The following is a 13,930-nucleotide window of genomic DNA, read 5'->3' as shown; positions in this document are numbered from 1 at the left end:
GTTGTTATCAAGAAAAATGAATTTTACAGAAAGCATACAGTTCATATAAACATGTGTTCGTGCTATAGCCTCCGGCTTGGACATATTAACTGCGTCATATTCTTGGCTTACCGGTAATTGACAGGTTCGGTAGCTTGGTTAGGCTCACAGACTGTGAAATGGTACTGTATTCACTGTTGTCAATATCTCCCAGTAACTTGTTAATGATCAGTATGAAATAGTCTTTATACATAATACATCAAAAAGTCATTGATCAGTTTCTATCTAATTAATGAGTTTATGAACCAGTTATAATTGATGTTGATGTGACGAAAACGTGTGCTGATATTACTGACATACACTATATATATATTTATACCAGACTGCAGTATCGATTTATTGAAGTAGTCGCCAACCACTGACGATCAATATTTTCATTGAATATTGATGATGATGATGATGATGATGATGATGATGATGATGATGATCCAATGCATCAAAGGGTGAATTTTGTATCCTACCCTTATCAACCCAACCCCCCCCCCTCCCTGTCTGATATTTCGTATACCAGTCGTTCAACCCTGGAACTGTTTATACCTCATTCGACCCTTATGCTGTTATTCTTGCTCGATCACTCGACCCTCATGCTGTCATTTTTGCTCAGTCATTCGACTCTCATGCTGTCATTCTTGCTCAATCATTCGACCCTCATGTTGTTATTTGTTATCAATCATTCGACCCTCATGTTGTTATTTGTTATCAATCATTCGACCCTCATGCTGTTATTTGTTATCAATCATTCGACCCTCCTGTTGTTATTTGTTATCAATCATTCGACCCTCCTGTTGTTATTTGTTATCAATCATTCGACCCTCCTGTTGTTATTTGTTATCAATCATTCGACCCTCATGATGTTATTTGTTATCAATCATTCGACCTTCATGTTGTTATTTGTTATCAATCATTCGACCCTCATGCTGTTATTTGTTATCAATCATTCGACCCTCCTGTTGTTATTTGTTATCAATCATTCGACCCTCATGCTGTTATTTGTTATCAATCATTCGACCTTCATGTTGTTATTTGTTATCAATCATTCGACCCTCCTGTTGTTATTTGTTATCAATCATTCGACCCTCCTGTTGTTATTTGTTATCAATCATTCGACCCTCATGCTGTTATTTGTTATCAATCATTCGACCCTCCTGTTGTTATTTGTTATCAATCATTCGACCTTCATGTTGTTATTTGTTATCAATCATTCGACCCTCATGCTGTTATTTGTTATCAATCATTCGACCCTCCTGTTGTTATTTGTTATCAATCATTCGACCCTCATGATGTTATTTGTTATCAATCATTCGACCCTCCTGTTGTTATTTGTTATCAATCATTCGACCCTCCTGTTGTTATTTGTTATCAATCATTCGACCCTCCTGTTGTTATTTGTTATCAATCATTCGACCCTCCTGTTGTTATTTGTTATCAATCATTCGACCCTCCTGTTGTTATTTGTTATCAATCATTCGACCTTCATGTTGTTATTTGTTATCAATCATTCGACCCTCATGCTGTTATTTGTTATCAATCATTCGACCCTCCTGTTGTTATTTGTTATCAATCATTCGACCCTCCTGTTGTTATTTGTTATCAATCATTCGACCCTCCTGTTGTTATTTGTTATCAATCATTCGACTCTCATGCTGTCATTTTTGCTCAGTCATTCGACCCTCCTGTTGTTATTTGTTATCAATCATTCGACCCTCCTGTTGTTATTTGTTATCAATCATTCGACCCTCATGCTGTTATTTGTTATCAATCATTCGACCTTCATGTTGTTATTTGTTATCAATCATTCGACCCTCATGCTGTTATTTGTTATCAATCATTCGACCCTCCTGTTGTTATTTGTTATCAATCATTCGACCCTCCTGTTGTTATTTGTTATCAATCATTCGACCCTCCTGTTGTTATTTGTTATCAATCATTCGACCCTCCTGTTGTTATTTGTTATCAATCATTCGACCCTCCTGTTGTTATTTGTTATCAATCATTCGACCCTCCTGTTGTTATTTGTTATCAATCATTCGACCCTCCTGTTGTTATCCTTACTCAAACATTCGACTGATTTCTCTTTTCAATCATTCAGTGATCAGACTAAGATTGTTTTGTCTGTGATAAGGAAACCTCAGACTATTTTAATCATAGGAACAATGATGGGTATGTTTGAACTTCTGTTTCATGTTATTTTTGTAAAGTGTTCACCAATTTTCTACTGTAAGCAGGGCCACATTTTTAACATCTTTGTATTTATAAATTGATATTTATACGAGAGTGTGTGAAATATAAATAATACCTCCTCTCAATCATTTTATCCTCCACCTGATTTCTCATATCAATGAATGGACACTTTATCCTGATATTTCTCTGTGGGTTTTCAGACTCGCGAATTATAAACACTCTTACGTGTTCCAGATTACGTCACTGAGATTGTGAACACTTCAAAAAACGATGAACCAAGACAAACAGTCTGAAGGAAAAGATCAGCTGCTGTTGTGCATCCAAATAATATTATTTATACTTTGACACAAAGAAAAAATATAAGTATCAAGCAAAACAATCACTTTCAAAAGTGATATCCTCCTCACTTAAAACCATGACGTCAGGAAAACGTCTTGCGACATGTGGTATTCAGTAAAAACAATATAAACAAGAGTTTGAGTTATTATTTAGGTTTGATACGACAGCTTCATACCTCACACGACATTCAACAAAGACACCCATACCTCACACGACATTCAACAAAGACACCCATACCTCACACGACATTCAACAAAGACACCCATACCTCACACGACATTCAACAAAGACACCCATACCTCACACGACATTCAACAAAGACACCCATACCTCACACGACATTCAACAAAGACACCCATACCTCACACGACATTCAACAAAGACACCCATACCTCACACGACATTCAACAAAGACACCCATACCTCACACGACATTCAACAAAGACACCCATACCTCACACGACATTCAACAAAGACACCCATACCTCACACGACATTCAACAAAGACACCAATACCTCACACGACATTCAACAAAGACACCCATACCTCACACGACATTCAACAAAGACACCCATACCTCACACGACATTCAACAAAGACACCCATACCTCACACGACATTCAACAACGACACCCATACCTCACACGACATTCAACAAAGACACTCATACCTTACATGACATTCAACAAAGACACCCATACCTCACACGACATTCAACAAAGACACCCATACCTCACACGACATTCAACAAAGACCCCCATACCTCACACGACATTCAACAAAGACACCCATACCTCACACGACATTCAACAAAGACACCCATACCTCACACGACATTCAACAAAGACACCCATACCTCACACGACATTCAACAAAGACACCCATACCTCACACGACATTCAACAAAGACACCCATACCTCACACGACATTCAACAAAGACACCCATACCTCACACGACATTCAACAAAGACACCCATACCTCACACGACATTCAACAACGACACCCATACCTCACACGACATTCAACAAAGACACCCATACCTCACACGACATTCAACAAAGACACCCATACCTCACACGACATTCAACAAAGACACCCATACCTCACACGACATTCAACAAAGACACCCATACCTTACATGACATTCAACAAAGACACCCATACCTCACACGACATTCAACAAAGACACCAATACCTCACACGACATTCAACAAAGACACCCATACCTCACACGACATTCAACAAAGACACCCATACCTCACACGACATTCAACAAAGACACCCATACCTCACACGACATTCAACAAAGACACCCATACCTAACACGACATTCAACAGACACTCATACCTCTCACGACATTCAACAAAGACACTCATACCTCACACGACATTCAACAAAGACACCCATACCTCACACGACATTCAACAAAGACACTCATACTTCACACGACATTCAACAAAGACACCCATACCTCACACGACATTCAACAAAGACACCCATACCTCACACGACATTCAACAAAGGCATTATATAAATCACATGACCCCCATTAAAGCAATCTATACCACGGATAGTATGTTGTTAAATTACGTAATGACATGTGACTTACCACCTCATATCATTGCGGCTTCGCCTTGAAGACAGGGAAAAGGCTGCGATATGACACATGAGATTACGACAGGGAAAAGGCTGCGATATGACACATGATATTACGACAGGGAATCGATGTGATATGACACATGAGATTACGACAGGGAATCGATGTGATATGACACATGAGATTACGACAGGGAAAAGGCTGCGATATGACAGATGAGATTACGACAGGGAAAAAGCTGCGATATGACACATGAGATTACGACAGGGAAAAGGCTGCGATATGACACATGAGATTACGACAGGGAATCGATGTGATATGACACATGAGATTACGACAGGGAAAAGGCTGCGATATGACACATGAGATTACGACAATGAAACGATGTGATATGACAATATGACAGGAGGATAATGACGGGGAGAAGAAATGGTATGAGATAATGAGATGAGGATGGACATAATGACGGAATGGAGGAATGATATGCATATTGGTAGTTGATTACGATGGGAAGGAGTGATATGGCTTTATAATAGTGCATTTCTCCAAGGGAAAGTGTGATATGACACGATGAGAGTGAAATACGATGTGGAGAAGGTGTGATATGACACGATGAGGGTGAAATACGATGTGGAGAAGGTGTGATATGACATGGTGAGGGTGAAATACGATGTGGAGAAGGTGTGATATGACATGGTGAGAGTGAAATACGATGTGGAGAAGGTGTGATATGACATGTTGAGAGTGAAATACGATGTGGGGAAGGTGTGATATGACATGGTTAGAGTGAAATACGATGTGGAGAAGGTGTGATATGACATGGTTAGAGTGAAATACGATGTGGAGAAGGTGTGATATGGAGAGGGTGAAATACGATGTGTAGAAGGTGTGATATGACATGATGAGAGTGAAATATTTTTTGGAGAAGGTGTGATATGACACGATGAGGGTGAAATACGATGTGAAGAAGGTGTGATATAATGAGAATGAAATATGATGTGGAGAAGGTGTGATATGACATGGTTAGAGTGAAATACGATGTGGAGAAGGTGTGATATGACATGGTTAGAGTGAAATACGATGTGGAGAAGGTGTGATATGGAGAGGGTGAAATACGATGTGTAGAAGGTGTGATATGACATGATGAGATTGAAATACGATGTGGAAAATGTGTGATATGACAAGATGAGAGTGAAATATTTTGTGGAGAAGGTGTGATATGACACGATGAGGGTGAAATACGATGTGAAGAAGGTGTGATATAATGAGAATGAAATATGATGTGGAGAAGGTGTGATATGACATGATGAGGATGAAATACGACGTGAAGAAGGTGTGATATGACAAGATGAGAGTGAAATACGATGTGGAGAAGGTGTGATATGATGAGAGTAAAATACGATGTGGAGAAGGTGTGATATGTTGAGAGTGAAATACGATGCGGAGGAGGTGTAATATGACATGGTGAGGGTGAAATATCATGTGAAGATGGTGTGATATTGTGAGGGTGAAATACGATGTGGAGAAGGTGTGATCTGCCATGATGAGGGTGAAATACGATGTGGAGAAGGTGTAATATGGTGAGGGTGAAATACGATGTGGAGAAGGTGTGATATGACATGGTGAGAGTGAAATACGATGTGGAGAAGGTGTGATATGACATGGTGAGAGTAAAATACGATGTGAAGAAGGTGTGATATGATGAGAGTGAATACGATGTGGAGAAGGTGTGATATGACATGATGATAGTGAAATACAATGTGGAGAAAGTGTGATATGACATGATGAGATTGAAATACGATGTAGAGAAGGTGTGATATGACACGATGAGGGTGAAATACGATGTGGAGAAGGTGTGATATGACATGGTGACACGAGAATTAGTACTTGGAGAATGTAAAGAATGAGTGTTAGGATGAGGAGAGGACTCTGATTTGGCATCATGAGAGTTACATTAGGACTAACAAAGGGTTGTGACACGCACGTTAGATGTGAGGTTTAGGAATGGAAAGGGATATAGGTAGAGAAAATAAACAGCATTATTCAATAATCTGGGGATTATGATGGGCAGAATGATGTGATATAAAAATAAGACATGCGGGTAATGGCAGAAAGAAAACTGCAATACAATATTATATCATGTGGGATAAAATGTCGAGAATCATCATGACGTGATGGTGAAAATTGGGAGAATTCCGTTATATTACATCATGGCATGCCGGTTTAAATGGGATGAATACCGTGATATTACATCATGACCTGCGGGTTAAATCGGGGAGAAATCCATAATATTACATCATGACATGCGGGTTAAATCGGGGAGAATTCCATAATATTTCATAATGACATGCCGGTTTAAATGGGGAGAATTCCGTGATATTTCATCATGGCATGTTGGTTAAAATGGGGAGAATTCCATAATATTTCATCATGGCATGTTGGTTAAAATGGGGAGAATTCCATAATATTTCATCATGACATGCGGGATAAACGGGAAGAATTCCGTGATATTTCATCATGACATGCGGGTTGAAACGAGTAGAATTCCATGATGTTTCTTCATGACAAAGGATTTAAAAAGGGGAGAATTCTGTGATATTACAACCGTGACACGTGGATTAAAACGGGGGAGAATTCTGTGATATTACAGTCATGACACGTGGGTCGAGCTAAAAGATATTGTTTAGGCGATGAGATGGCTTTGATATGACATCATACTATAAGGCGGACGATCGACATCAAAGAATATGATAGCAAAAAATAGTTTGCAACACTATTCAGTGTATTAATATTTTGATTGGCGTGTCAAAAATATATATGCTTATTGTACCTGTTCCATTGTGTTTTGTATCGAACACTGCCATACTTCTGTACAGATCCTTGTGTTTTACCTAGCTCAATGACACCCGTATGATCGCACCTCCAACATCTTACCGCATGATACGTTGAAAGACGATATTACGTAAGTACCTCACTCATCAGACAGATGAGTCGTTGTCATCTACACGTAACTGTAACTGTAATACATTCATGAAACGACGAAAGATCACATATCCTTCCCTTTGAGCAAACGATGCGTTTCTTCAATTCCACAATTTGTTCTAAGAAAAAGACCACATTTCGTTTCGTTCTTATCTTCACTCGTAAATATCGCTTAAGTTATCTGAATAGATCTTCAAAATACACCTTACGACGAAATTACGATATCATCTTTTTTAGTGTTATAATTCATTTGGATATCAGTACAGACATTTGTCCATGTGAAGTAGTGGAGAAATCACCCTATCAAGACTAATAGAGTTAAGTTTATGTTATAAATTGTTTTCATAACATCGGCAAGACTTGTCGAAATGCTTAACGCATTGTGTGGAAATAAGTATGTCTTACGTCCTTATGAATGTATTGTTACGTGCACGTGTCTGTTATTGTATGTACGACTGACTGCAAGACATTAAGTCCATGTTGTCTGTATCTTCTTGCTTTAAGGCTGAGTGTATAGTCAAGTGTCTACTGTGACATCTTGCTTTAGGGCTGTGTGTATCGTCACGTGTCTACGGTTACCGCTTGCTGTTTTGTACGGCTGAGTGTGTGGTCACGTGTCTACTGTGACCTCATGGCTTACGGCTGAGTGTGTGGTCACGTGTCTACTGTGACCTCTTGGCTTACGACTTAGTGTGTGGTCACGTGTCTACTGTGACCTCTTGCTTTACGTCTTAGTGTATGGTCACGTGTCTATCCTGACCTCTTTACGGAGTTTATTATCACTGTACACAATCTCTAGACGTACGTTTCCAAAGAGTCCTTGTTGTTATTGCCACTGCAACTGTTGCTGTCTTTTCTTGCAACTGACACGGCGCAACCACTATGGCCGTTTTGCAACACGCGCTCAGAAACCTTTCGCTGAACTGTACTACTCTTGCAAAATATCTTTATAAATGTCGTTCGGAACACCTTGCTCATAATACAGTAAAGTAAAAAGTTCAAAGCTGAATTGACAGCTAGAAGTGAATCCGTGATTTCGCGTATTCCTCGAACCAAGTTGGTCTCATCAACATATCCAAATCCAAAAAACAACGACATCACTGCATCTGGCATAATGCACACGACAAAGCACAGAATGATGACTATAAGCATGAGGGTAATCCTGTTCCTCGACGAGAGCTTTTTGCCCGGCACACGTTGTTTCCTTAGCTCATTAATGATCCTCGCATTGAGGAAGATGAGGACAATAAGTGGTATGATGGAACGCAGTGAGTTCTGGACCCAGGTGTATGGGGTCATGAACTGGTCATTTTCACCAAGTGTGCTCTGTTGAATTTTATAGCAGGACACGTTCAGACGGTCATCGTGCTGAAGCATGGGTTTGTACCGTAATGCGGAGGGTACGGACAGGGTGATCATAGACACAAACACTACCGTACTCACGATACGCGCACGCGCAATAGTGCACATCTCTTTGGCCTTTGTGATGTGGCAAACCGCAATATATCGATCTACGGCCACGGACACTGTAAGCCAGGCGGTCACACACACCGACATGTTGAATATATAATGCGCATACGGGTAAAAGTTAAATATGATCTTATTATCGTCATCAAGATTTTCTACCTTTAAAACAACTAAAACGAAATACATGAGATCGTTTAGAAGTTTGATAGTGTCGGAAACAGCCAGACTAGACAAATACACATTGGTGGCTGTTCTCATGTCCTTGTGGCCGAGCACGATTAACGTCAGTGTATTTCCGATGATACCAACCATGCACACAATGGGGTATATTATGAGTCCGGTAACGAATTGTGCCCATTCGTAGAAGACTGCGTACTCGTCCGGCGCATCCAAACAGACGTAGTCGAAGGCAGTTGTGTTAAGTAAACCATCAGATAAGACGGTAGCATTACCAAGCACGCTATAGGACGCCTCGGGCACCGTTGCGTTTATAGCAGCCATCTAGGATTGTTATACGTCAACTGGAAAAGGACGTAGTACTACTCAGCTACCAAGGCCATAGAATCGTGTGATATAAGGGAAACAGCACCTGGAAATATAAAACGAGAATGATATAATTTTCAATAACAATTTCGTAAGCATCCGTTATCACAGCTTTACGGCAAATTTATTCCTAAAATATACAAGGTTCAAGTCAAAAACGTGTAAACCCTCTTCACGCTGAACATTGTCGCGACCTAAAGTATTAGCGGCAGCATATTCTGCATAGAGAACGTATATAATGTATCAAAGGTCGCTGTGTCGTTGGATTGCCTCATAGCACTAAATAGTAGTGTAAAATTCTTCTATGAGGCTTTCTACTCAATCAAGGCGTAGTTACGTGAACGGAAACGAAAACCTCAAAACAGCCAAGCCAATAGCTCAAGACTCAACAAACGTTCTGTTTGATACGTCCCTCCCTTTTAAAACATCGAAATCAATATTGTTGAAACCTGCAGTGAACGTTGCCTCGAACGTCGAAAACCACGGCATTAGTATGTTTCTACAAGACTAAACCGCTAGGTACTACGTCTCCAGTTCTATAATGTTACACGGACGTTCAGACAATACTAATACTAGGTGTACATGGGGCAACACGATAACCACGATTATAGAGACCGTGAAGAGTCATAGGATGGAATCACGGTGGTCTGGGGGGACCGTGAAATCGACCAAGCCGACTGAGGTTTATACTTCACAGAACTTAGACATTGTACTAAAGTGTAGTAAAGTTTATCAGATCTTAATAGAGCGTAACAGACCTTGATACGCAATCCTAGAGGATCACCACATCGCAATTCTATCAAGACCATCTACTGTCAACGAAGATTTGTCACAAAACGTATTGAATCATGAGTAATTCCATTGCGGTGTGACAGTTCCCATGATCTAGCTCCAAGTTCTACAAGATTTACTACATTTCCAACATATCCTAGCTTTGACCACCTTAATAATGCTTGTCTAAAAGGACGGTCATAGTCCTTCCCCTACCCATAAACCTCCTCCTTTCCCTAGACCTCCTCTTTTCCATAGGACTTCTCCTTTTCCTAGACCTCCTCCTTTCCCTAGGCCTTCTCCTTCACCAAGGCTTTCTCCTTCACCTAGGCTTTCTCCTTCACCTAGGCTTTCTCCTTCTCCTTTCCCTAGACCACATCCTTTCCCTAGGCTTTCTCCTTCATCCTTCCCCTAGACCTCCCCCTTTCCCTGGGCCTTCTCATTTCCCTAGACCTATTCCTTTCCCTAGGATTTCTCCTTCTCCTTTCCCTAGACTTCATCCTTCCCCTTGACCTCCCCTTTTCCCTAGGCCTCTTCATTTCCCTAGGCTTTCTCTTCTCTTTTCCCTAGGCCTTCCCCTTCAACTAGGCCTTCTCCTTCCCTAGGCCTTCCCCTTCCCCTAGGCCTTCCCCTTCCCCTAGACCTCCTCCTTTCCCTCGGCTTTCTCCTCTTCCTTTCCCTAGGCCTTCCCCTTCCCCTAGACTACCTCCTTTCCCTAAACCTCCTCCTTTCCATAGGCCTTCTTCTTCTCCTTTCCCTATGCCTCCTTCTTTCCTTAGACCTCCTCCTTTCCCTATGCCTCCTCCTTTCCCTCGACCTCCTCCTTTCCCTATGCCTCCTCCTTTCCCTAGACCTCCTCCTTTCCATATGCCTCCTCCTTTCTCTATGCCTTCTCCTTTCCCTAGACTTCCTCCTTTCCCTATGCCTCCTCCTTTACCTAGACCTCCTCCTTTCCCTAAACTTTCTCCTTCTCCTTTCCCTAGACCTCCTCCTTTCTCTAGGCTTTCTCCTACTCCTTCCCCTAGACCACCTCCTTTACCTAGACCTTCCCCTATCCCTAGACCTCCTCCTTTCACTAGACCACCTCCTTTACCTAGACCTCCTCCTTTCCCTGGACCTCCTCCTTCCCCTAGGCTTTATCCTTCTCCTTTCCCTAGGCTTTCTCCTACTCCTTCCCCTAGACCACCTCCTTTACCTAGACCTCCCCATTTCCCTAGACCTCCTCATTCCCCTAGGCTTTATCCTTCTCCTTTCCCTAGGCTTTCTCCTATTCCTTCCCTAGACCACCTCCTTTACCTAGACCTCCCCATTTCCCTAGACCTCCTCCTTCCCCTAGGCTTTATCCTACTCCTTCCCCTAGACCACCTCCTTTACCTAGACCTTCCCCTATCCCTAGACCTCCTCCTTTCACTAGACCACCTCCTTTACCTAGACCACCTCCTTTACCTAGACCTCCTCCTTTCCCTGGACCTCCTCCTTCCCCTAGGCTTTATCCTTCTCCTTTCCCTAGGCTTTCTCCTACTCCTTCCCCTAGACCACCTCCTTTACCTAGACCTCCTCCTTCCCCTAGGCTTTATCCTACTCCTTCCCCTAGACCTACTCCTATCCCTAGACCTCCTCCTTCCCCTAGGCTTTATCCTCCTCCTTCCCCTAGGTTTTCTCCTACTCCTTTCCCCAGGCGTTTTCCTTCCTCTACCTTCTACGTTACCCAGTTTTCCTAGTTTGCTCTTGCTTGTTTGATACATAACTCGGAATCACCAATTCAACATCCTATTCGCTGATGCATGGTTGTTTTTGTGTCTATTGAAATAATAACAAGAAGATGACCCCTGCCTCCTCTGTTCTAGAAGTAAAAATACAATTTCCTTTTGTATGTACATTGGAACTCTTTGTAGAACTTGATAGCCAATCCAAACTTTCTGTCTTGAGTGATTGTCAGCAATCTTCATAACAATGTAACGGAAAGTAGCAACGCCGTGTCTAGTTGTACGATGAACGTTACAGAACTTGGCAGATCGGAAGAGGTCATATCCTGGTACATCGCAGCTTAGTCTCATAGGAATGTATTAATGTCGCTGTTAATCACGTGTACTCACCGTTAAACAACATTGATTTGTCCGTTTTATGGAAGAGTGACATAACCTAATTACAGTACAATGTGGAAGAGTCCTGTAATGTCTTGTACTATCTCTCTAGATCGTACGCTTCATGGCTATCGCCTCCGTCCACCCATTCTCAACTAGGTGGACGCCTTAGAACTGGAGGAGTAGACCGACTCAGGTGTTTGTGTGTAAGGCTTTAATTCATTCTCTACGTGTCAAGCAGTTGCGGTTTTATTATCGTTCCAAACATATGCATTTGGTTAAAGCCGACTGTATTACATGAGACGTGAAATCATCTGTTTTAAAGTCAGTAGACTTTCAAATTTATTTTCTACACATACAATACTATGGTGATCACGTCCCGAATAGCAATATAACGATCACTATGGTGACCATGTCGCCGTCAACAAAATGTTTCATCCCTTTTGGTCATAACGTTTAGACATCTTACATCACCATGGTGATCACATTCAAAAATCTTACATCAACATGGTGATCACGTTCAGAACTCTAACATCACCATGGTGATCACGATTAGAAATCTTATATCACCATGGTGATCACGTTCAGAAGTTTTACATTGCCATGGTGATCACGTTCAGAAATCTTACATCACCATGGTGATCACGTTCAGACATCTTACATCACCATGGTTATCACGTTCCGACATCTTACATCACCATGTTGATCACGTTCAGACATCTTACATCACCATGGTGATCAAGTTCTGAGCTCTTACATCAGTGTGTATCATAGGTATCAAGATCAGACATCAGAAGTCACTATTGTAATCAGGTGAGTATTTTTAACTATGGTGACCAGGTTAAGTTCTTTCGCTATTACATATATAACCAAATCTTAACCTCTTACATCACTATGGTGACCAGGTTTAGTTCATTAACGTCACTACGGTTGTCAAGAATACTTCATTATATCACTACGGTGACCAAGTCAAAACCACCTTCTTATTCATTAGGACAAATCCTAGATCTTTGTAGTTTATAAATGACTAGAATGGTGTGTAGAGTGTCAGTTAAATGTATGTATGGACTATCTGGTGTTCTCATCAAATCAGAATGGTCAGTAGACGTCCGCGGTGACTGAAAATCTTTTAATTGTATATGAAGGCCCTGGAGACGATGCCTATTAATGCAGATTTAAACTCAAAACAAACATTCAAATTATATATTAAAATGAAATTGAAGCAACAAAGAATTTCTCCATAATTTAATTCGTTTCGTTCACAAATACAGATGTATAATAAAAACCACAAATCATTGCTATTTTGTGCTTCTTTATATTATAAGATATCTAGGTTCTCATAACTTTCGGAAGACAGCCCAGTTTTAAGTTTTTTATATATCGAAATGTTTTAAACTTTCATAAAACTGACGCTACCTCGTGTTTTAAAAATGACTAAAATTCCAAGCAATGAAGACAAATGACACGGTGCGGGTTTTTTTAATTATGTTTTACTGATATATTGATAGGATTGTCTGATATTTTGATGTATTGTGTGGCATTGCAAATTCCACATGGGATATCATATCTAGATAGACCTTGAATGTGTGTGGGCCTCACTGTGAGAAAATTGGAATCAATACCAAAAATGAAATATATTGGGAAGGGCCAAATGTCACCAGGCTCATGGTTATTTGTATAAGATATGCATTGTTTTTTTTAAAACAATATTTCATTTCGACTACAAAGTTTTATGAAATCCTTACTTATGACAAGAGATCCCCGAGGATTTGGTCGCCTTCCTATCGTTTGGTTTTGTTATTTGTTGTGCAGAGTTGAACATATACAATACCGGATATACATGTATATTGGTAAACATCAATACCGGATATACATGTATATTGGTAAACATCAATACCGGACATACATGTATATTGGTAAACA

General features: G+C 40.6%; 3 protein-coding genes across 3 annotated transcripts; 1 reads left to right on the top strand and 2 right to left on the bottom strand.

Annotated features, from left to right (window-relative positions):
• The first annotated feature begins 2,195 nt into the window (after nucleotides 1-2,195).
• LOC132556888 (mucin-2-like) lies at nucleotides 2,196-4,201 on the top strand. Its single transcript, XM_060221343.1, has 2 exons — nucleotides 2,196-2,199; nucleotides 2,727-4,201. The coding sequence occupies exons 1-2, from the start codon at nucleotides 2,196-2,198 to the stop codon at nucleotides 4,199-4,201; spliced, it is 1,479 nt and encodes a 492-aa protein (XP_060077326.1).
• Nucleotides 4,202-7,937: 3,736 nt separating this feature from the next.
• LOC132556906 (nociceptin receptor-like) lies at nucleotides 7,938-9,110 on the bottom strand. The gene has a single exon (XM_060221361.1). The coding sequence runs from the start codon at nucleotides 9,108-9,110 to the stop codon at nucleotides 7,938-7,940; it is 1,173 nt and encodes a 390-aa protein (XP_060077344.1).
• Nucleotides 9,111-10,507: 1,397 nt separating this feature from the next.
• On the bottom strand, nucleotides 10,508-11,052 carry LOC132556874 (uncharacterized; the record flags this gene model as incomplete). The annotated part of the gene is made up of 1 exon (XM_060221326.1): nucleotides 10,508-11,052. A coding segment is annotated over one exon (545 nt), but the record flags the coding sequence as incomplete, so codon positions are not given.
• Between the last annotated feature and the right edge of the window lie 2,878 nt (nucleotides 11,053-13,930).

The sequence above is a fragment of the Ylistrum balloti genome, unplaced genomic scaffold, assembly GCF_031769215.1.
Source record: "Ylistrum balloti isolate Yb309-2 unplaced genomic scaffold, AGI_CSIRO_Ybal_v1 Utg370598, whole genome shotgun sequence".
NCBI lineage: Eukaryota > Metazoa > Mollusca > Bivalvia > Pectinida > Pectinidae > Ylistrum > Ylistrum balloti.
This window is presented reverse-complemented; position numbering and strand designations above follow the sequence as displayed.

Excerpts from the sequence above, each read along its gene's own strand:
- LOC132556906 (XM_060221361.1), bottom strand. The coding sequence starts at position 9,110 with ATGGCTGCTATAAACGCAACGGTGCCCGAGGCGTCCTATAGCGTGCTT.